A 23783-nucleotide genomic window follows, 5' to 3' on the forward strand; every position below is an offset into this window, starting at 1 on the left:
TCTTGTTGTTGTTTGTCAGAAGCTGAATCCTGTCTCTCGTCCTCCCCCTGCTTTAGTTTACTGCAAATTGTCTGCCCTCGACATAAACCCATACACCAGTGGTTAGAGCCATGCGACAGATTTGGTCACAATTGCACCTTAAATTTATAGACAGCTCAATGTATAGTGCCATACTTTGACAATCACAGCCACTTATTGGATGGATTTGCTTTTAGATCTTTGAGTGTCACACACACACACACACACACACACACACACACACACACACACACACACACACACACACACACACACACACACACAGTCAATCAATTAAAATAACATGATAGTTTATCTTCAGTTTTTATTCAGTGCATGATATGTTTCACATCGGTAGTACATAAAAAAGACAATAAAATGTAACAAATTTGGCTAATTCCACAATATCTTTTTATTTTTTTGGGGGGGGAACACCGAAGCTTCAACATTTATTTTCAGATTTAAATATTCAACAAATAAGCCCGCTTCGTGAATCTATTTCTCTTTAGAATATATTTAACCGATTTTAGGAAAAAAAGTATCAAAAATCAGACTATCATTGTGTGCGAAATAAAACGGACTTTACATCTACACTCCGAGATATTCATTCATTCATTCATTCATCTTCCATACCCGCTTATTCCTGAGCTCAGGGTCACGGGGGTCTGCTGGAGCCTATCCCAGCTGTCATAGAGCGAAGGCAGGGTACACCTGGACAAGTCGCCAGTTCATCGCAGGGCCTACACTCCGAGACAAACCTGATAATGAGCAATTATTTATAGCTTTCATTAATTTGTTGTGCTGCTTGTTCGTCTGTTTGCTTTTAAACTTTGTTAATGTGTTCAGTACACGGGGAATAAAAATAATAATAATAAAAAAATAAAAAATAAAAAGATCGACTCCGGTGGGACTCGAACCCACAACCTTTGAATCACTTCGCAGCCACCTAGAAGTCCAACGCGCTATCCATTGCGCCACGGAGCCACCTGTTGATCAGTAGGGAAAAGAGCGTATTTGGTTATTCAGTAATACGACATGGACAGTGGAATGCTATTGTAACCATGGCGATTATACACTTAAACTTAAAATATCAACACTTACCTTTCAAACAAAACCTACTTTGACCGTCTCTTAATCTGTCACTAGGCGGCGCACATACACCACGAAGCAAGGATCGTTTCCTCAATTCAATAGAAAACGTAGAGTTAAAAGGCGCAGCCGAAATCATCAGAACAAAATCCTCCAAAACAAACATGTAGAGAGCATCAAAAATTAAAATATTAATCCTGTAGCTTGTATTCTTGCGTATGCGAGACATGGCGAAAATAAACACGAATGGTGCTTTATAGGCCCCAGTTTGCGGTGCTAAAATAAATAAATAAATAAATATTAATAAAGAGAAGAATCATTGCCCACAGCAGTCAGTGCGGCTGCGCCCAAACATCCACCGCTGAAGAGGAGCTGGATGTGCAGGCAAACGGTTAATTGTCCAATCAACAATCGCTAAACTGGAAGGGCGGAAGTTCCAGGGATTCGGCTTCACCTTCCCATGGATCTACCTTCCCATGGATCCCTGCATCCTTGGCTCTGCGTCAGGAGAGGCGGGGTCTGGATTCGCATCTCTGGCCTCTGCGTGTGACGTAGAAGGTCCACTGGACCGCGTCAGATCAGCTCCAGACCCGGTGTGGGAACCCGCAGTTCACCTCACGGCCGCTCGGGAACCACCGGACATCCTTGTTTCTTATGGACTTATTTTATTTTTGGGCTGCGCAATCGACGCGCCCTTCCGTGACGTAAGGAAAGGATTAAGTAGCGAGCGGCTGGCTCTCCTTATCAGCCTCCTCCTGTATTCCTGTCCGCTCCCTGGCTGACTGTGTTTCTCTAAACAGGAGTCGCTGCTAGTCAGGTGAGCGATGCTACCGCACTAGAGAAGAAATACCTTCGCAGTTTGCCTGCATTGTGTCACTGTGCGAGAAACTACCTGTCGCTGCCCGTCTTTGGTTGCTCATTCTGGTGGAGGAGTGGAGTCCAGACATGAGATCAGTGGAGTCCTCCACTCTAGACATGAGATCATTGTGAAGACTATTAGATCGCAGCAGGTCCTGGAGGAACAATGGCAGCATAGTGTTGAGTGTCACTGGTCTGATGTAGCTGCTGCAGGTTGCTGTTGTGTGTATATATGAATATATATGAAGAAAGAAAGGTTGTATCAAATGCCAGTTTGCAATGACAGCGGATGTATCCGAGCACACACCCCCTCCCCCCTCCCCGCCAATGCAGCAGTGCATTATAGTCTCCGACGGATCAGGGCCTTTTGTCTGCTGGAGCCTGACTGTACTTTGCAGGTCAGACTTGGAGATGACAATAAGAACTGTCTGGAATTTTCACGACCTCTTGTCTCCTTCGAGGCTAAAGATGACAGGGTAGAAAGGTGAGAGAGGAGTATCTCCACCCTATGGAAATAGAGACCAATTGTGCAATTACAAAAGTGGAAAACATTTTATTGTTGAAATTTCCCTCCATTCTTTTCACTGAAAGCATATTTATGTAATTGATGAAATGCTCAAACTTTCTGGCGCCCAAATAGCCGGAGTACAAAGTGGGAACAAAGGCTGCTTGGTTGCAACTGTCAAACACCAAGTACACAATCAACTCCCAGTAAAAGTAGCTCTTCTTTGCACTTCTGTCTTCAGACATGTCCTTCGTCAGGAAGAGCAAGTTCCGTCATGTCTTTGGCCAGGCGTGGAGGCCGGAGCACTGCATCGACGATGTGCGGGTGTCCCGTGTGACGTGGGACAGCCCGCTGTGTGCCGTCAACCCCAAGTTCATCGGCATCATCCTGGAAGTGAGCGGCGGTGGAGCCTTCCTGGTGCTTCCAATCACCAAGGTTCGGCTCTCTATCCTTCTGCTCTTGGTCACGCATGTCATGTCACTCCATAGTTTCAAAAAGCTTCTGAGCTGCTAAATCAGCCAGTAACTGTCTTCACCTTCACTGCATGTCAGGCTAATGCATCAAACATACATGGATGCAGATGTTACTGCAGTAGAGTGTTAAAGTTGTGCTTCAAATGTCCCTCCCGCAGAGTGGCAGAGTGGAGCAGTCCTCTCCCACAGTCAACGGCCACAAAGCTCCAGTGTTGGACATCCAGTGGTGTCCTCACGATGACAACATCATTGCAAGTGCCTCAGAGGACTGCACCGTCAAGGTCAGCAGATGCAGTTTCACTGCTGTCACTTACTAGATGCGCTCTTGCCAGCAATCGTCTATTGTGTGTTTGTGGCCAAAGGTGTGGCAGATTCCAGACGGGGGCTTGACAGGTGCGATGACTGAGGCCTCTGTGACCCTGGAGGAGCACAGTAAGAGGGTGGGCATCCTGGCCTGGCACCCCACCGCTCACAACATTCTCCTCACAGCAGGTACTCACCCTTGTCTGAACCTTTTCTCGCAAAAGCAATTCACTGAGTGTGTTTTGGTTATTTATTACTGGGAATTGTATCTTTTAATGCAAGCAAATGTTTTTGTTGGATTGACTTGACTTGAATATGATGTGTCTTTAAAGTACCAACGGCACATAAAGGAAGCAGGGTCTGGTTTGACAGCAAGACAAAATGCATTCAATGTCATTGAAAAAAACTGGTTGAGAACATTCGCTCATGGAGGCTTTCTTCACATTTATTAATTACTAAACTCTTGTTGTGTTGTTCCGAACTTGTCACATGACCTGTTTTGAATGCAACAGGTTTAAATGGAAATGTTGACTTCCTGTTTCAGGACTGTGTTTATAATTAAATATTTTCACAGTGGACACCGTTTACAATAAATTGTATTTAAATGTGGGTGCAATTGCTAAAATTATGAGCAAGCAATTTACTGTGGCAGAGTCGACGTGATTTCTGCTATTTCAGGAGTGTTGTGAAAATGTAACCAGAGCACATTCAGTGTGGTTCGGAAGAAGTGCTTGAAGAACATGTTGCCTTTGTCACTGGAGGTGATTGTCCGCAGGCTGTTTGTTCGGCTCAACTATTTTGTGTTGTTTCAGACTTGTTACATGACCATGCAAAAGGTTTAAAAGGAAATGTTAAAATGCTCTGCTCGCTTCCTGTTGGCTTCAAAACTGTGTTAATCATTAAAAAAAAAGACCTTTTCACAGCGGACCAGATTAACACATGCAAATACAGGTGCATTGCCTGAAATGATGAGGCCCAGGCCATAACACCGTCTCTCCAGAGAACCAACACTCCCACAAGCAGATTAAAAAAGATCTTAAATTAGGACGGTTTGGAAGACCTGTGGTACGCCAGCTATTTCAGGGTAGCTGTGAACATACATTTTCTCTTAAAGGTCCGATTTTATTTGATATTGCTGTTAACAAATGTATTCGAACAGTAATTTATATCCCTTGGCTGCAGCAATGTAAAAAGTCTTTATTTTATTTCTCTTACTTGCTCCATCTTTCAGAAACTGTGTGCTAAAACATTTAGTTAGTTTTCTTTAAATGACACACAGTATTACTGTGACATATGTCACACCACTTGTATCTGCACTGCCATCCAATATTGTGCGTTTCCCCCTCTCTCTCCAGGCTGTGATAACGTGCTGTGTGTGTGGAATGTGGGCACTGGGGAGCTGGTCTACAAGCTGAGCGACGCCCACCCAGACCTGATCTACAGCGTCAGCTGGAACACGGACGGCAGCGCCATCTGCACCGTTTGCAAGGACAAGGCTCTGCGGATCATCGACCCCAGACGCCGCTCTGTCCTCAAGGTAACTGAACTGTTGCTCCGGTCTGCATTGCTCAGACAGTCATTGGCCTTCAATGTTGAATTCTTCTGGTCTAAGGTAAGAGAGAAGGTCCATGACGGCACCAGACCGATGAAAGCTGTGTTCCTGTCGAACGGGAAGATCCTGACCACCGGATTCAATCGCCGCACAGACAGACAAGTGGCATTGTGGGATACGGTGAGACACAAACCCAGAAACCCTACTGGGGTAATCTCGCACCAGAGAACTATCGCAGCTACATTCCCCCCACACAAACTTTGAACCAATAGAGTGTGACAATATAATAATATCCACTCCTATTACAATGACAGAAAGACCTGACTGAGCCACTGAAGGTAGAAGAGATGGATGCGAGCAGCGGGGTGCTCCTGCCTTTCTACGACCCTGACACCAACATGGTCTATGTCTGTGGAAAGGTAAGACCTCGTGGTTTCAGAAGGACTTTTGGCCTCATCTTTTTTTAGTGCACTGACAATAATTATTTTCCAGGGTGATGCTACTATCCGCTATTTTGAAGTGATCGACGATTATCCGTATCTCTACTTCCTTCAATCGCACATCAGCAGGGAACCTCAGAGGGGCGCCGGTTTTCTCAGCAAAAGAGGTGTAGACGTAAACAAGTGTGAAGTCGCAAGGTAAAAATAATTTCAGGTTTCCCTTAATACCTGAGTACCTGAATCAGTTTGACAGGTTTTGAGATTTGTCTGTCTTGCGCTAACTTTAGTTGACGGTATAAGTCTTTGTGAGTCTGTTTTTACACCTGCAGTCGACTCAGACCGCATGGTGGTCAGTTGAAGCAAGAAATTGTCTTTTGTGCTCCACTTACAAAAAAGTGTTGATAACAGTTAGCAACTATGTCACTGCCCTTCCAAGCACAGATGTTAGAGAAAAAAAACCCAAAATAAATAAGATATGCACAAAGAGATTTCTGATGATGCCAGAAATTTGATGAGATTTTGGATTTTTGCCTGGATGTTAACGGGTTCATTCTTAAGGGAAAGTGCACAGGACTTACATTCATTTATAATTAATAGAATAATTAATTTATCAACATCTGCTCATCTGTAGGTTCTACAAACTCCATGAAAGAAAAGTGGAGCCCATTTCCATGATTGCCCCAAGAAAAGTGAGTCACACACTCACTTTCAAGTCACATTATTTGCTGCTTTAAAAATGGAATGATTCACTTTTGATATATTTCAATGATCTATTTTGTCCTTGTCTTCTTTTTGCCTCCAAAGTCAGACCTCTTTCAAAGGGACCTCTACCCAGACACAGCGGCACTGGAGCCGGCTCTCCAAGCTGACCAATGGATCGCTGGGCAGGATGCTTCACCACTGAGGGTTTCACTGAGTGGAGGCTACACTGCACCTGGGTCCAAGCATAAGGACACTCAACCAAGCAAACCCCAGCTCACCTCACAAGATTCAGGGCCTCCAACAGGAAGTGTGGCGGCTGCTAGACCTTCCTCAGCTGCCAAGGAGCCGGAGGAAGATGTGCAGCATCTGCAAGTGGTAGCGAAAGACACAGACGGGAACACAGAGAGGCCGAAGAGAGAGGTCGGACACCACAATAAGACATGACAATAGGTCTGATGACTGATGACTGATTGTGAACTCTCTGTCAATTTAGAACATATCAACTTTCTCTTTTTTTCTCTTTCAGGAGGATCTGCTGAATGAGTTGCTGGCTGAGATGAAAGCCTTACGCGCTGTTGTCCTTGCCCAGAACCAGAGGATCGAGCTGCTAGAGCGGCATCTGGCTCGCATCCCCAACGATGAGCAGGAAGAAGAGTTGCTAGACTCTTATTAAATCTCTAGACCATAGCCTTACTAAATTACATTGTAACCACATGCTGTGTGAGTGAGAGAATGCAGTGAAAAGTAGCAACAAGCTGTGAATAGAGGTGGTGGATTGCCGTGTCACAAAGGGGGCCATGACTAGTGTGTGTTTGCAAGACTCTGGAAAAAAAGAGGGTGTCATCTGCATAGAGGGGGATAGTGTTTGTTTTTTGGTATGATGGTGTATCGTTGCAGCTGTTTAGTGGTGGACAGTGCTGTAGGTATGATGTAGGCATCAGGAACAAGACTGCATTAATTATGAGGCCAAGTGAAGGAATAAGTAGTGCCTCATAATAATGCACCGAATAGTAAGTAACAAGCATTAAATGAAGGATATGACCTACCTACTGCAAAGCAGCTAAGCTCCATGATTAGTTTTCTTATGATGCACAAAAAAGTGACCATTAGGGCTATAATAATAATAATAATAATGATGATAATCCTAATAATCAGGTAGTTAAAGCTGCTATTTTGTGATGTCACTTCAGGCGTTCCATCTAAATTGTTTCTGTGACTTGTGCTTGGTTTTATTGCTTTTATCAAAAGATGGTATTTGTGAAGGTAAAAAAAAAAAACGGTACAAAAATCCTGAATAGTTGAAGGGTGACATGTTGGATGTTTACAATATGTGTTGTAATTCTGTGTAGGAGATGAAGAACTCGTGAATTTATAGCTCTTGTTATGAAGAGAACATGGTGGAAACTTGATTTTTTTTTTCAGCCACAGAAAAGAGGAAAGTACAATCACATGTGTTAAACAATGGACAACTTCTTGAAAAGAATGTCCTTTTCATTTCATTTTATTATTATTTTTTTAGCTTGGTTGCACTATGTTAAGTATTTCTTTGAAACTTAATCTGTGGTTAGTTATAGAGCAATGGTACTTTCCAAAACTAGCTTTACTTTGTTACTGAAGATCATTCAAACCTTCTTTATGCACTTACCTCTTCACACTAACTGTAAAATCAGTAGCCTGTTCAATGAATTAAGATTGTTGAATAAACATCTTTTGTATCCACTGACTGTTTTCATCTGTTAAAAAATATTGTAAAGTGTTCATAAATAGTGTGCTGTGTTTAGAGAACTCGACAGCAGTGGTATGAAAGACTAAACAACACAGACAATACATCAGTTGTTGAATTCAGTTGTAAAGAGATTGATGAACGTCTTGATGAACTACAGAAACTAAATTTTGTTCACCTTGCAGTCTGAGAGAAAATTATGGGGTCAACATTATGTTCTCAAACCACTGACTACAAAGTCTAATCAGTGTACCAAAGACAGATTGTGACACCACCTGGGAAATATGTACAGTACAAATTTGTCCTTGTGTTGAGTCTTTAAGCAAAAACAGGAAGTGGTTGTGACATTTTACATTAAAAAGCTACAGCGTCTTTTATAAGCCCTCCAAATTCAACTCTGGCAGTAACTCATCTTTTTATATATTAAAAACCCTAAACAAAACATACTGTATGCTGAATTGACAAATATGAACTTTTTTGCACCAAAGTGACTGACACCAGTGTGTGTTGGTAACGGACTGAACCTGGAAGATATATTCAAATATGTTTGTCTTTCTCTTTTTCTAAACATGTTGCACATGTTTTGGTTGAAGCTCGTCCCCACACCCTATGTTGACGTCTTCTTTGATGAGTTATTTCACACTGCAAAGCCTCCACCCCCTCGGCAACTCTCCTCATCGCATTTGATGCATCGCTACGCTTCAGTTTCACATGTTGTCTGGCTTTTCAGAGGGTGGATAGTTATAGCCATCGCATCAGATTTTTCTGGCAAACACAATTTTTTTTTACTCTCTTCTACCGGGTAAATATTTACTTTGTTAAAAAATGATGATCAATTTAGCATAATGTGTGTGTTTCCTGACAGGTCTGCAGTGCTGCTTTGTACTTCCTTGAAGGACTTCATATATATATATATATATATATCAATGTTTATTCCACAAACTAAATGTTGACTAAATGTTGCTTCTAAGTTGAAACAATTTAAGTTTAATTTTAGTCATTATTTCTTGATACATGCCATTTGTCTTCATGCTGCAAGTTTCCTTACAGTTCAATTATCACTTTGGCAGGAAACTAGTGAGGCGGCAAGTGGTTTGCAAGCTTCCTGTCAGCTCACTGCAGACAGCTTGCAGTGAGAACATGTAAAGACAGTGCATGCGTTCTGCTTCATCAGTTTTTTACTGTTTGGTGTGACAATTCAGCCAGAGCTCATATAATCTTAAAATAAATTTTAGAAACTCATTAATCAAATCCTTTATTGTAAGAGAATGTATCATTTTTATGCAAATTAAAGTCTTATTTACATTCATGCCAAGGCTTGGTTTTAAATGTATTCATGTTATTTTAACTTTTTTTTAATTGTTTTAGGTTTTAACCATAGATTTTTCAATGGGTCCCGTCCTTGTGAAAACCACAGCATAGCTTTGAGAGGTTGACTGAGAAAGAGTTTGACTGCAAGAATTGTCACTGCATCTCAATTGCCGACCAACAGGAGCTACTTACAGACATTTTCTAAGGTACAGTATATAGCTTTTAATGAGATCAGCCTCAATATTGTAGGATTTAGTGTTTTCTAAGAGGATTTAGGTGGCCCTACAACCGGAAATGGTGACTTGAGACCTGCAATGCTAAGTGAAACATGTACAAGTTCTAGCATCTCTATCAAACTGTAACATGGCATTCTTTCTCCCTTTCTCTTTCCTTTTTAAGATAGAGAACATTAAGACTGATAATACACATTAAAAAAACATGAAACAGTAACATCTAAAGCTGTTTGGAAACACCCTCCCAGTAGAATAAACCGACAACAGTTGCATTTGAATTAACTCTGTTTTATTTAGATAACACATACAAAATTCACTACAAGTTACCAGCTTTTTTTTTTTTTTTTTAAATCACACTTTTTCTTTTTGCTGTGTTTTGCAGAAGTAGGTCTATGTTTGGTGTCTTTTGAGTTTCAGTCAAGCCAATATACTGGCCTACAATGTCCTTAACTGGGTCAAGCTGTTTTAATGGATAGAACTACCGCCAAACATGAATGAATCAGCTAAAGAGTGACCACTAAATCTCACTTTGGACTCTGTTTTTTTTTTTTCTTCAGGCATGGGTTCATCATCATCGCCTAAAGTGACAGTAGCGATCCTTTCTGTGTTCCTTTTAGTTTTACTTGTTCTGTTGGTTTACTTGTACAAGAAGCTGAACCAGCAAGCAAATGGACAGTACACCATCCGGCGCATGGTGTACAAGGAAGGCGGAGTGAGGGATCAGGTGAGAGGTGTTGCACTGGCTGTGGGAACACGTCTTGGAATCCAGCTGTGGCACAGCGGCGACTCGGACAAGAGCGGAGAAGAAATGCAGGACATCCATGATGAGGAGGGAGAGATGGAGAGAGGTGGTAGCGAGGGAAGTGAGGAGGAGGAGGGGGAGGAGGAACAGTGCAGCGACACAGTGAGCAGAGATAGTGGCACGTCAGCAGATGATTCTGGTTCAGAGGCTGGTGACGATGCCAGACTGATGGGTCAGCCAGAGGAGACTGAGGCCACGGAGGAGAGAGTGGAAAAAGAACGAGGTGAAGAAAGAAAAGGTGACGCGGGTGGAAGTGCTGAATTAGCAATTGATTTAAAGCAGTTCTCTGGAAGTGCCATCTGGTCTGAGGAGCAGATGGCTGAAGTCAATGATGTGACACAACTTTAAGGTTAGAATGAATCACAGGTCACTCACTACCTTTAGTAGTGGTTTATCAGGTTAGAGGTTGTAAAATACTTTTGAAAAGTGATCAGTGAAAGGTTATTAGAAAAATGTAATGTAAAGAAATGTCATGTGAAATGTATGAAAAAGTGTACAATACACATGTATGTCGCTTTCCTCCTGGAATGTCAAATATCATGTTAATGTGTCCATTGGTGGTATTTCACGCTGTCAGAAATCTCATCTTATCAAACTGATCAACACAACCAAGAGCTGTTTCTAACATTTTTTTTTTTTTTTTTTTTTTAATTATTATTCCAACAAAGACATAATAGTTTGTTTGGCTTAGCGCCAGTTCATTTTGATGTTTCTTTAAAATGTAAATTGTGACATGCGATGTGACAACTGGCATTAAGCATAAAAAAAAAAAGAGTAAAAGTTTCAGTGTGCATTCAGTTTTTCAGTTTCTGTCTACGTTTGTCTGACTTTGTGTCTTTACCGCTCTTGAGTGTATATCCAGATTGCGGAAATGGAGTGGAGCCATTTGAGAGCGGTGAAGAGGAACAACCCATTGGGCACAGTGGGACCGCATAGCAACCGCATGATGTCTGTTTTCCTATACTGTGATTTACGACGTTTGGCACAAGATACGACAGACCTTACAGAGCAATACAAGCAGGGAAAGGAAACTAATGGAGTTAAAACAAAAGTTATAAAACATTATAAAGGCTGTGATATAACATTAAATGTTAAATGTTAGAATTCCGTTTACCCTGACGTCTGCTTGTCTCTGTATCACGTACTAATACTGGTCCACCTCGGTACCTGTCCAATGGGGATGTAGCTCAGTGGTAGAGCGCATGCTTCGCATGTATGAGGTCCCGGGTTCAATCCCCGGCATCTCCACACATTTTATGGTTAGATTGTGTTCTTTTATAACCCTCGTTAGAAGGAAAAACGACTGCTAGGGACGATGGTTTATTTTAGCTGTTAACACGGTAGCAATTATTTGAATAGGAATCATACACTAGTAGCGCCGCACAGAAGGCAACCAGCGAACCAGACAGAAGACGCTTCTATTGGCTGAACCTTTCATCTGCTTGAATCTGATTGGCTAAACGAAGCTCCCGAGTTCGTGGGCGTGTTCACGCAGCGCAAATGTCAAATATTCGCCGGTCAAATCAATCATGTGTGTCCAGCAGCGGTGAGAGCTACACGTATTTTTTTTTTTTTTTTTTTGTATACCCTTCAAATATTTTATTTTTATTTTCATTCTCCTATTTCTTTTTAATTCATATAGGTTTACACATTTTTTTGTTGTTGTAATATACAGTTGCTGTAATTATGCAAATGTCGCCACTGTGGGATTAATATAGGCGCTCTATTGTATTGTATTGTATTCTATTCTATTCTATTCCACCTGCTGCAGACAGAAGTCAGATGGATCACCGAGCCTCAGTCTTCTTCACAGGAGCGTCTGAACTGGAGCGCATCACAGCGGTAAATGCTAGTTATTAGATAGTTGTTAGGTAGTTATTAGATAGTTATTACATCCTCGGTGTCTGGTTGTTTCTCAGCGGTCCAAACACTAAACACGCGCCGAGACTTTCCCCCGGAAATAACCCTCCTGTCACCGTCTCCCACGTCACGAGCCGCCGCTCAAGCCTCTCTCCGCGGTGCTGTTCCGTCTTCTCATCCTAACTTGATTATGCCGGAGAAGAAAATGATTTCGGTCGACGTCACTCATCATCATCATCTGCACGGGGAGTAAAATGCAAGCGTTGCGCGCGACTCTTTCGCTCTCCAAAGCGCCTCGCGCGATCACCGCACCGCCGGACCGTACACTCGCGGCGTAACGCAGACTGACTGCAAACATGACAGGTAACGCTGTGCACGCGGTGTCATCCTAAAAAAAAAAAAAAAAAAAAATGATAAAAAAAAAAAAATGCTGTTACTGTTACCAGTGAGAGATAGGATGCTGCTCATCCTAACTGTTGGAACAAGATGGATGCAGCAGCAGCAGCAGCAGCTGCAGGGAATCTGTGAATACCACCATCATCATCACCATCACCATGATCACCAAAATCATCATCACCATCATCATCATTATCACCAATTTTTATTTTTGCAGGTCTAGGATGTTCGTAGCCTCGGCCGTGGTGGTGTGGGAATGGCTGAACGAGCGTGCTCGCTGGCGGCCCTACAGCCCGGCCGTGTGTCACCACATCGAGGCGGTGATCCGCAGCCAGCCTCGCTGCGCTAGCGTCGTCCTCGGCCAGGTGGACTCACGCCTCTCGCCCTACATCATCGATTTGCTTTCCATGCACCAGTTCCGACAAGACACAGGTGAGAAGAAGGAGCAAGCGGAGGAGGAGGAGGAGGACGAGGAGGAGGTGTGGGAGTGCTGTTGGACTCGAGGTGGAGGCCCGTTTTATTGCTCGTGTGTATGAATTGTGGGCTTGGTGGTGATGCTGCTGCAGGAGTTGATGCCTTCCTGGAGGTGTTTTGCTGCGGAGGGGTATTTCTTTTCATCACAGCAGTGTTTCTAATCTGCTCTCAGACTGCATTCAGTTTGAAAGGTTAATGGGGAAGATATGATATGATTTCAAAGTTGTCTGGTGTGGCTTTGCATATAGTTTGCAGCCTCTCATACCAAGACTCCCTCAAAGAGGCACAAAGGTGGATTGTTAGATGTGTAACTTTGGTTCAGACGTCCCTCCATCCACAGCAGCTGACAAGAGCCTTTGTACAGCTTGTTTCTCAAAGGCAGCAGAGGAGGAAATGAGGAGGTGAGAGGTTGTGGTGGCTGGGCCCAGGCTGGGTGCCCCAGTGGGGACAGAGAGGAGGAGAGGGTGCCAAGGAATTTCAGTCTGAGGTCAGTCATTAAATGGGGTCGACTGTGGCAGATTTTATGAATGAAGTGCTCCTTTGTTTTGTGTCACAAATGCTGTACAGTCTCAAAGAAACCATATTGTTTCAGCATAAGAGGCTTTTAAAACGGATAACTCTAAGTTGTTTACGTGCAAAGTCCATTGTCCATCATTTACAAATCGAAGTTCATCATCTGCCAGAAATATTGTCTCTCCCCTTTGTGTTTCATACACACACACACACACACAAACTCACAGACACGGAGGCTTTTACAGTGTGAAGACTTTGTGGAGTTCCTCTGGACTCCCTGGGAAAGCAAACAGAGCCAGCTTTTGGTCGGATCGAGGCTGCCAGCCAATCAGAATTCAGAACAGCTTGTGCTGTTACCAGGGGAAACCTGTTTGCCCAAATTCTTAGCAAGCAAACACAGACATGTTGAATTTGTTGGGGGTTGCAGTCGGCTTGTGTACGGTGGATGTAGCCACACTGGTCACTTCATCTCAGGTCCACTCGTTGGTATATTGTATTGTTTGCAGCTGATATCACACAGTCATGACCAAAATAACGAATCACAGATACCAGTGGCTAAAATGAGTTTCCTCCATAGGGTGGCTGAGCTAGGGCACCCTCAGGGACAGGGTGAGGAGCTCAGGGTGAGGAGCTGGGTCACTCTCAGGGACAGAGTGAGGAGCTGGGTCACCCTGAGACTCTGTTTGGGATGCCTCCTGGACACCTCCCTGGAGAGGTGTTCTGTCCCACTGAGAGGACACCCTGAAGAAGACCCAGGATGGAGGACTAGGTCTCTTGGCTGACCTGGGAACACCTTGGGGTGCCACTGGATGAGGCGGAGGAGGTGACTGGGGCCAGGGAGGTCTGGGTGTCTCTGCTATGACTGTAGCTCCCAAGACTTCCCACTTAAACTGTAGATAAAGCAGCAGAAGTATGGATGGATGGATGGATAATGTCTCGCAATTAAGAACACAAGCCATAAACATCTTCTACAATGAGCGTTCAGTATCAGTACTCATATGTGTGTTGCATTGTCCCCTGTCCCCTCCTACTCCCCCCCCCGACCCTCACCTACCCCCGAACCCAGGCACCCTCCGACCAGTGCGCCGCAGCCTCTACGAGCCCACCTCGGCTCCGGCTCAGGGTTGGCTGTGGGAGTGGGAGAACGACGCCGGCAGCTGGACGCCGTACGACACGGTTGTGGGCGTGGCCATCCAGGCGGCCCGCGAGCGCCAGCAGCCCTGGCTGGACCTGGCGCCGCTGGGCTTCTGCTACCTCATCGACCTGGACAACATGACACAGATCAACGGGCAGACGCAGCGCTGCCGCCGCATCCAGCGCCGCTGCGACCTGGCCTATCCGCTGGTGGCGGGACCCCCGCCCCGCTCCCAGCAGGCCTGGGGGCCCACGGCTTGGCCCAGCCACGCAGGGTTGCTGGGAGGGGTGGATGTGTCGGGAGTGGGGGTGGGTGTCGGGGCCAGGACCAGCGGCAGCGCCTATCCCAGCGGGGCGCTGCCCGCCTCGGCCGTCACCTCGCTGGGAGCGCCCTGCTCCTGCCAGCAGTGCCTGCTGCTGCTCAGCCTCAAGCCAGGGGCCGTGGCAGCCGCTCACACCCTGGGCCGCAGACCCCCTCACAACAAGCCACCCAGTCCCAAGGTGAACAGCCAGCCCATGTTGGGGGGGTCCACCTGGCTGACCCTGCCGCGCCCTCCCTCCCTGTCACGCGGCTCCTATTCCCCCCACAGGACGTCGTCCACCATCACTGGGGGTCCGACCATGGGCGGCTTCAGTGGGGGGGGGTTGGGCCCCGGAACTGCGCACCCTGGAAGTGCTAACCCTAATGCTAACGCTAACCCTGGAGGCATGGGCCTCTACCCAGGTACCCTGAGCACTGCTAGCCTGGGCTTCACCCACTCCCTCTCCCTGCTGGGCTCGGCCACCTCCACCCTGTCCATCTCCTCCAGCCGGCCCCCTCCCCCTGCTCTTCCCCCGCCCCCTCCGCCGCCGCCCCCCGCTCTCTCAGCCGTCTCAAACCCCATAGCCCCTCTGGCCACCACCTCCTCCACACCCTCCTCCTCTCTGTCGGTGGCCTGTGCCTCCTCGACAGCGCCCCCTCCTGGCTCTCTCCCTCTCATCTCCACCTCTGCCTCCACTTGCACACCGTCGCCCTCCGCCCGGGTCCTGGGCCCCGTGTCCAGTGCTGCCCCTCTACCGCCCAGGTCCAGCCTGGCAGGGCTGAGCAGACCAGCGCTGCAGCGCATCGCCATGGCTCAGTCTCGAGCCCTCATCGCATCTGGGTGAGTGGACGGGTCAAATTCAAACACTTAGTGAGGCCAAAATGTCAAACTTGGACAAAGTCTCGGCCCAACACTGATATTTATTGAACAAAATCTTCCTCCAGATAGTACGGTGAACCTTTTTACATGGACCCAAACAACCTGAATGTGGAACAAACAAAGCTTCATAGCTTCATACAATACAAACAATAACTTTTGCACACATGCAAAATCTGTAATTATCTCTAATAATACATTCAAAACTACAACAACAATAAACCAATGAAGTAATAATAGTAATATCCTTCAATGAACGTCCTGTCCTGATCGATCAGAGCATTCTGGGATTTGTGGTAGCAGCACTACATGCCCTGTATAATAGCAGCGGGCCAGTGCTAGTAGTGATTTTGTACAGACCTCGTGGGCCAAATATATTGACCCTGTAGGCCAGATTTTAGGTCGCCAGATACAACAAAATTCTGGAGAAAAGAAATTCACAAAAAAAAAAAATCATCTTCACTTTAGGTGTTTTTGACATGAGCAAAAAGAAAGGTGTAAATTCACAAATAGTTGTGTAACTCATGATAGCTTTTTAACTTCATGGCGTCTCACTACTTTCTCGAAAAACAAGCAACAACAAGCACAAGGAGACCAACAATATCCCAAACAGAATATAAATTCTACAAAAATGCTCGCTTGATATCAAATAGTGATGTTGTGCATTTCAAGAGTGACTGCCAGTTTTGTTTATTAGTTGAGAAGCTTTCTTTCGCATATCATTGCAGTCATGTGATGATGTGTTGGCAGAGTTCATCACCTCCAGCAACTTGATGGAAACACAATTAATTTGCATTTCTGTTTTGTAAACTTTTCAAATGTTTTCTTTTCATTCAAATCAGTACAACCTACAGCTTTGGTTTTGTGACCCAAACCTCACTCAAAGCATTATTTAAAAAAAGAAAAAAAAACACTGTGCAGTCTAGAAACCCTTGTGCAACAGGGGCTGTGAACACACATGGAAACAGACACACTTATTTTACATTATTAATAGCGACCTTCGCATATCTCATATTATTTTTTTTTCAGTGTTGTGTCATGCTTTTATTTGCCATGCTTGGTGGTATATGACAGCCAGAGGGCGCTAGTCAGCAGCCCTGTGTCTTTTTGCAAAGCTTTTGTTTGTCAGTCTGAGCTGTTTAAGTCCTCCTCACACTTACATTGTGTTTTCTACGCAGGCTTAAGTGAATTTTTTTTTTAACACGTTTTTTGTCGTAATCAATATCCACATGGTAAATATGATTTCTGCATGACTCAGCGCAAGCTTGCCCACACATAAGTGCTATTATATCATCCCTGCTAAACACTCACTGGCATTGCTGGCTAACAGCACTGGCTCAATATTCCTCCCTGGCAATTCTCACCCATCTCCCTTGTGTCAGGTGATTGGTGTGAGTTGACCCAGTGTCAAATGTGTGGCAGCAGGTGCTCTCACCTGCTGTCACAGTAATGCTGCAGGCATCAGGGATCAAGAGAATCCCTCATCCCACCTCTCACCTCCACCAATCCACAGCTGCTGCTCGCCCTCCTCTCTCTATCTCTCTCTCTCTCTCTCTCTCACACACACAGCTTGTTTTTCACTTCATCTTCATTCAGTCCTCCTGCTGTCGTCAATTTACTACCGCAAACTCCATTCAATCCCACTAGCACGTGTTACAAGAACTGCTCTTGATGTTACTGCTCTCTCTAACTTATTTAACTGGCCCTTTACATTTCCAAATATTTTTTCAAAAAATGCTGCAAACAGCTTTTGTTGTTCAGTTTTTTTTTTTTTATTTCTAATAGTAAATAGTACATAACAGTAAAATAACAGGTTTTTTAATCAATTTTAGTTTTCTTTTTTTGTCCATTTGATGAACTAATGACTGAGAACTGTTTTTGTGACGATACATTGGGTGCTTTTCCACTAGTTTTACTACTGGTACTTCCACTAGTTTTACTAATAGCAGTTCAACTACTCTGCTTGGGTATTTTTTTTAATTTTATTTCCATTTCAATTTTCAGTTCCATTTCCATTATAGCAGCTGAATCACTGAACCCAGTGAGCAGTGAATTTGCCTGTGTTTAGAAGGTACAAAACTGACTGTAATTTTCAATAGCATCACCTTCCTTCGTTGTGGAAGGTGCCGATGTGGTTATTCTTTTTTTGTCTCAGCCATGTTTAAGCTTTTTATATTTGCAAGCTGTCGATATATGATTACACTTTGTTAATTTTAAAATACTTGTCAATGTAATGTTTTAAAATTAAAATATGACTGGAAACAAATATTAAACATTTTGTTTAGGGTAAGAAAGTTGACCAAGGTACAATACTAACAATAATTCAATAATTATAATAAAGTATTCTTAACAAAAATAATAACTGCCACACACATGTTGTAATTTCACAACAATAATTAGGCAGATGGCAACATTACTGAAGCACAAATCACACACATTTTCTGTGAACAACCCGTTTTTAATATTCTGTTGTGCCAGTGCTAATATCAAGATCATTTGTTGTTGCTGTGATGTTTGGAGAGTTTATTTGGTTTTTGAATAAGGAGTGCCAGAATATGACAGTGAAGAGAGCTGCCGATTGATCCGCTCACACCTGTTGTGCTCCTCTCCCTGCACTGTGTTTGAAACAACGGAAACATACTTCTATCTTACCTGTTGCGTTGTTGTGCAGTTCTCATCACGTGTTGTGATTGTGAGGTCCATCTGCTGCAGCTCAGTGCGCTGCAGTCTGTCCTCCAGCAGCCCAGATGGCTGCTGCTGTCAGGTGATTCTGATCATCCAGGATCAGAATAACTGGTCTCCATCACCCTCCTGCCTTTCTCTGTCTCTCTCTCCCTTCTTTCCTTCTACGTCATCATATCCTTCACGTTTTCCTGCTCTCCACTCAAATGTAGGTCAGAGGCTCCACACTCAGGTTCCATCACGACAGGCACGTATGCAGGCTGTTGACGTAACGTTGTGTTTGTCAATGAGCAAATATAGTGCCCAGGTGAGGTGTAATCAGATTTACAGGTACAAGGACAGTACATGACAGTAACTGTTGTTTTTTCACTGTCTTGTTTATTTGGTTACAGCACCATTTTTAACCAAAGAACAGATTAGATGACTTGTTCAATCTTTTGAAAAATGTTGTCTTGTATAGAAATACAGATCGTCCATTTTTGTTGTTGTAGTTGTTGTTTATTTACCAAAACGTTTAAAGTATTATTGTTATTGTATTTATATATGTTTTGGATCGGGCATTTGTTTGAATAAGACTGATAACGCAAATCTAAACTTTCAGTTATATGACTTTATAAATCTTAAAAAAAACAACAACCCCAAAACAAAACATTAAAATAAATGTATTTTTTTATAATCCCCCTAAAAGAGGTGAGAATTATTTCAGATTCACTTCACCAATATTTTCTAGCAACAATCTGTCTCCCACCACCTTGTGAACCCCACCCCAGAAGAAGGGAAGTCCACCAGTTCTTCTGTTTCCTCCACTTCTCAGAGTGTGTTTGCTGAACATGTAGTTGTGGAAATTAGATGTCTGTGTTGTTACGAGGGGCAATGATACCTCTTCAGGTTAGCGATGGCTCCTCTGAAACTGCCTTGGAACTATTTTCATATTTTTGTGGAAGATCAAACAAAGCATCACTTTTAGGAGGATGCTACTAGGCGGTTAACAGAGGGTTAAATATTATATTTTCTGGAGTTTTTATCAATATTTTTGGGGAAATCTATTAAGGCTGTTGTGTTGGAGTATTAGATGAAAGAAAAACTGGGAAAATATGGGACCTTTAAGTTACAAATCTAAATTTCCCACCAACCGGATCTCCATTATCCATTTTTTATCACTCTGCTAACAAACACACCATGAGACTATTTACACAGAACTTTTGCAGGTTGGAAAAAAATATTATGTTAAAGGAAACTGACTTGGCACTTAAAAGATATATTTGGTGCACAGGTGCCAAGATTGTACGTCACAGTGCAGCCGGTCAGCCTTATGGCAGTGTAATGTAGCAAGTGAGGGCTAATCCTGCATCTCTGGCCTCCAAGCAGAGCTCAACAGATGGCAGCAGGTGGATTAGCCCTATAAAAGGAGAGCACGGACGGAGGTGCCACACCTGCAGCACCGTCACAGAGCAGGACAGAGCCGCCGCTAAGGAGCCGTGGAATATTAAAACACTTGTTTCTACAGCTTTGCATCCTTTTGAGCAGGAAGGAAATATGACAATTATCAAAACTGGCAGACCGTAAGTACACATGGTTGAAGAGAGGGAAATATTTACTGGCTGTTTGTCTTTGTTTTCGTTTTTTTTTTTAAGAACACAAAGATTGAGTATTACAGAAGTTAAGAATTGCAGGGATGTTTTTGGAGTTTATTTATTGTACTTAAATAGTAAATTGAAAAAAAAAAAAAAAAAACATCTTGTACTTCTCATTCTGGCTTCATAAAATTTGAATTTCCCAAACTCCAAAATACTAAACTTTCAGCTTTGTCACGCTTATTAGTTGTTTTCCACTCTTGTTTATTCCACTGGTTGTCCGACACAAACTAAAATAGATTGAGTTGTCATGTGCAACGTCTCCTCAGGAGAGATGTGCATCCTAATTCCAGGCATCCAGTACTGTGTCAGTACAATGAGGCTACAACCCTGTTTCCTAGCATGACTCGGCCAAAAGCTCCTTAACCTGTTAACACAGACAAACAACCCTGTCTGGCAGGTGACTCAGCAGGTCTGCTCACTGTGAACTTGATCCAGGAAGTGTGTTAGTGAGTTCCTGATGAACACAGGTGTGCTATCATGTTGTCTTTCAGAGTGCCAACAGTTCCTGTGAAGAACCTGAATGGGTCGAGCCCGGTGCACCCAGCACTGGCTGGTAAATGTCCTCACACAGAACTCATCAGTTGCAATCAAATGCTGTAACATGTTAAAGAGCCAATTGATGTTGACTTGTTTTATCCAATGATTAGCTTTAGTGCAGCGATCAAACCCCCCTCTATTTCACTGTTTTCAGGCATCACAGGGATTCTTATGAGCGCAGCAGGACTTCCTGTGTGCCTGACCAGACCTCCGAAGCTGGTGCTTCACCCTCCACCTGTCAGCAAGAGTGACATCAAGCCAGTGCCTGGTCTGGGCCACTGCTGCAGGAAGACCACCAAGAAACAGGCCCGCAAAGGTGCGTTTTTTGTTGCCATGCAGGGCGTATCCTTCCTGTGCAAGTTGCACCTTAAACTGACAGTATTTCCTGTTTCTTGCAGGCAAGACTCCCGAGGAGGTTGTCAAGAGGTATCTTCAGAAAGTCCGTAATCCACCAGAGGAGGTGAGTGCTTGTCACTCACGACTGCTGATGACTCCTCACACCAACACCCCACAGTGAAACACCTCACAGTGGATTAGATTTTTCTGAAGTGAACAGGTGTTGTGGTTGCTCCTCAGGACTGCACCATCTGCATGGAGGCTCTGGCTGGACCATCAGGCTACAAAGGCCCTGGCGTGGGGGGAATATCGCGGGCTGAGTCTGTGGGCCGCATGGCTCAGTGTGGACACCAGTACCACCTCCAGTGCCTGGTTGCCATGTACAACAATGGCAATAAGGACGGCAGCCTCCAGTGCCCCACCTGCAAGACTATCTACGGAGTGAAGACCGGCAATCAGCCTCCAGGCAAGGTGGAGTACCACGTCATCCCCCACTCTTTGCCAGGACATCCCGACTGCAAAACCATCCGCATCATCTACAACATCCCTCCTGGCATCCAGGTACCTTTATGTTCCATAGATGCTTTAAAATGATAAGCCTCAACAAATGATTTCAAATGTGTAATTGTGCGACAAACTTTGACTTGTCGTTGTTCAGGGCCCAGAGCACCCAAATCCAGGAAAACCTTTCACTGCCCGAGGATTCCCCAGACACTGTTACCTGCCAGACAGTGACAAGGGACGCAAGGTAAACCAGAATGTGTGTCTGCTGCTCAGAGTGACGTGTAGTTTAGATCATCATAACTCCACATGAGCCAGATGTTGTGTTTAAAGCCTCAACTTCCCTCTCTTGTGGGTCAGGTGCTGCGTCTCCTCCTGGTGGCGTGGGACCGGCGGCTCATCTTCTCTGTGGGTACGTCCAGCACCACCGGTGAGTCAGACACTGTCATCTGGAATGAGGTGCACCACAAGACGGAGTTTGGCTCCAACCTGACGGGCCATGGTTACCCGGACCCCGGACACCTGGACAACGTGTTGGAGGAGCTGAAGGCTCAGGGCATCACTGAGGAGGAGTGCCTACCGAGAGACTGAGCCCAGGAACCAGGAGACACCAGAGACACTCAAGGAACCAAGTGATGTAGAAATGGGTCCATGAGTGGGTGGGTATAGATCATCAACAACCAGTGGAACTTGGACCACTGAGGAGGGAACGCACACAGGCAACAGAACTCTTGAAGGAGAAAGGAGGAAGGCACTTAAGACCAACTGCTAGATGAAAAGAAAACAAACATTTATTACTGTGAGACTTTATACCAAGAATGTAACTGAGTGAATGAGTGGTGTTTAGCATCGCTGCTGCCGCTACTGCCGCCACGTGGAAGCGAACCAGAAGTGTTTTGACAAAAACTATTCACTGCGGATAAATATTTGAAGCGTTTAACTGGATATCTGAGCATGAATATTTGCTGACCTCTAGTGGTTCGTTTTCAGAATTACATTCCTATTTTTAGATCTTGATTTCTTTTTTCCTCAATTAAAATTTTATTGTCGTATGCTATCAATACTTGTTTATTATATGCTATTTCAGTTCTGTTATTTTTATTTTTTCGACATTTTTGTTCTGCATTGTTTTCAGTGTGACTTGACAGATGAAGGTTTTGGAGAACTTGATGCTCTACTGGAGTTTGACTGGCACTTTAAATTCTATTTTTTCAGCTGCTTTCTTTAAAAGAAACAAACAAAAAAAATCCTCAACATTCCAACATTGCGGTGTGTTCTGCCATTGGTGCATGGATACATTCTGAGCAGCCATCTCCGTTTTAGTGTAGCTACATCTACTGAGGCTTGTAATACAACAAACCCCCCAAGGAGGAGTAAATTTCCCAGAAGCTTGGATAAGACCTCCTGCCGGAGCTCAACTCCACAAAGACCTTTCTATTAATGATCAAGAGGAACTCAACAGCTTGTGGCAACTATCTTTGTGTAGGTCAAAGGCAAACAACACCAGCGTCATGCATTAGTCTGATCTTTAAAATCAGTGGCCATTATTTGGGTTCTTTCTATAAATTGCTTCACTTTCAAATGATTTATTGCCATCAAACTTGCTGTCGGCTTTAGCCAAAGTGGTCCTGTGGGTTTGCATTTGGTCCATAGTGTGGGTAAGATTTATGATGAGCTGTGTTGGAGGATCATGTGCTGACAAACTAATGTAGGCCAACATTGAAAGCATTGATGATATTTTATGTATGCACTGTACTGTATGTGTGTTTAACGTGCACAAATTTGCATTAAAAGTTTTTCTATTATTCAAATAGTGGAACCAGACTGTATGTTTTCGCCAAACTGTTCAAACTACACTGACTGAACTAAATGTTGACATCTCATCATCTAATGAGAATTTCTGATTTCACTTGACGATGACTAGCACTCAGGGCTGCTGAGGCTGATGCTAACACAGTTTACTGCTCCCTCTATTCAATACATTTCCAATTCTGAAAACTGCAAGTTACACAGCTCTTACAGCTCTTGTTACTGACTTTTGGATTTGGGTGTCTCCTCACTTTATCTGTGGATTAGTCTGGCCCCTGGATTAGTAGTCTGGATTATTCTACTTTGAATTAATAAAAATGAATAGAGATAATTAGGTGCAATTACAGTGGATTCACAAGAAAATGTAGACATGATACTGAGACTCTGTGAGAGAGTGTGTGTGTGTGTGTGTGTGTGTGTGTGTGTGTGTGTGTGTGTGTGTGTGAGAGAGAGAGAGAGAGAGAGAGAGAGAGAGAGAGAGAGAGAGAGAGAGAGAGAGAGCGCAAGAAAGGTTCTTCTGAAAAAGCAACATCTCATTAGAGTTGAGCAGTGAAGATTAAAAGAGCAGCTTTCAGGAACAACAAAAGCGTCACGTTCACACTGCACATGTCAGATGCAGATGATTTCCTTCTCCATTTATTTCCAAACAGCAAATTCAATGTTATTAGAAATACTGCAGCAGATGGGAGGGTATAATCAGGCCAGGCTCTAACATGC

At 44.0% G+C, this 23783-nt stretch overlaps 2 protein-coding genes and 2 non-coding genes across 6 annotated transcripts; 3 read left to right on the forward strand and 1 right to left on the reverse strand.

Moving 5' to 3' along the window:
- Window positions 1-914: 914 nt before the first annotated feature.
- Window positions 915-1002, reverse strand: trnar-ucu (transfer RNA arginine (anticodon UCU)). Its single transcript is given in 2 exon segments — window positions 915-950; window positions 966-1002. It is a non-coding gene; the product is annotated as a tRNA-Arg (tRNA).
- Window positions 1003-1694: 692 nt separating this feature from the next.
- On the forward strand, window positions 1695-7660 carry coro1b (coronin, actin binding protein, 1B). The gene is made up of 11 exons (XM_076050576.1): window positions 1695-1924; window positions 2712-2905; window positions 3102-3224; window positions 3306-3435; window positions 4602-4783; window positions 4859-4978; window positions 5113-5217; window positions 5291-5436; window positions 5870-5927; window positions 6043-6360; window positions 6467-7660. The coding sequence occupies exons 2-11, from the start codon at window positions 2714-2716 to the stop codon at window positions 6611-6613; spliced, it is 1521 nt and encodes a 506-aa protein (XP_075906691.1). The 5' UTR covers window positions 1695-1924; window positions 2712-2713; the 3' UTR covers window positions 6614-7660.
- Window positions 7661-11185: 3525 nt separating this feature from the next.
- Window positions 11186-11257, forward strand: trnaa-cgc (transfer RNA alanine (anticodon CGC)). Its single transcript has one exon. It is a non-coding gene; the product is annotated as a tRNA-Ala (tRNA).
- A 491-nt stretch (window positions 11258-11748) lies between these two features.
- dtx4a (deltex 4, E3 ubiquitin ligase a) lies at window positions 11749-23069 on the forward strand. 3 transcript variants are annotated; one of them, XM_076050585.1, is made up of 9 exons: window positions 11749-12232; window positions 12483-12697; window positions 14319-15528; window positions 20375-20436; window positions 20575-20736; window positions 20819-20880; window positions 20997-21317; window positions 21415-21504; window positions 21618-23069. In XM_076050585.1, the coding sequence occupies exons 2-9, from the start codon at window positions 12490-12492 to the stop codon at window positions 21846-21848; spliced, it is 2346 nt and encodes a 781-aa protein (XP_075906700.1). In that variant the 5' UTR covers window positions 11749-12232; window positions 12483-12489; the 3' UTR covers window positions 21849-23069. The 3 variants fall into 3 exon arrangements, with proteins under 3 accessions (XP_075906700.1, XP_075906701.1, XP_075906699.1); XM_076050586.1 differs by having other exon boundaries at window positions 11765-11851; XM_076050584.1 differs by lacking the exon at window positions 11749-12232 and having other exon boundaries at window positions 12286-12697.
- The last annotated feature ends 714 nt before the right edge of the window (window positions 23070-23783 follow it).

This window comes from Nelusetta ayraudi, unplaced genomic scaffold (genome assembly GCF_046127955.1).
Source record: "Nelusetta ayraudi isolate G7.1 ecotype Tasmania unplaced genomic scaffold, CSIRO-AGI_Nayr_v1 ptg000128l, whole genome shotgun sequence".
Lineage (NCBI taxonomy): Eukaryota > Metazoa > Chordata > Actinopteri > Tetraodontiformes > Monacanthidae > Nelusetta > Nelusetta ayraudi.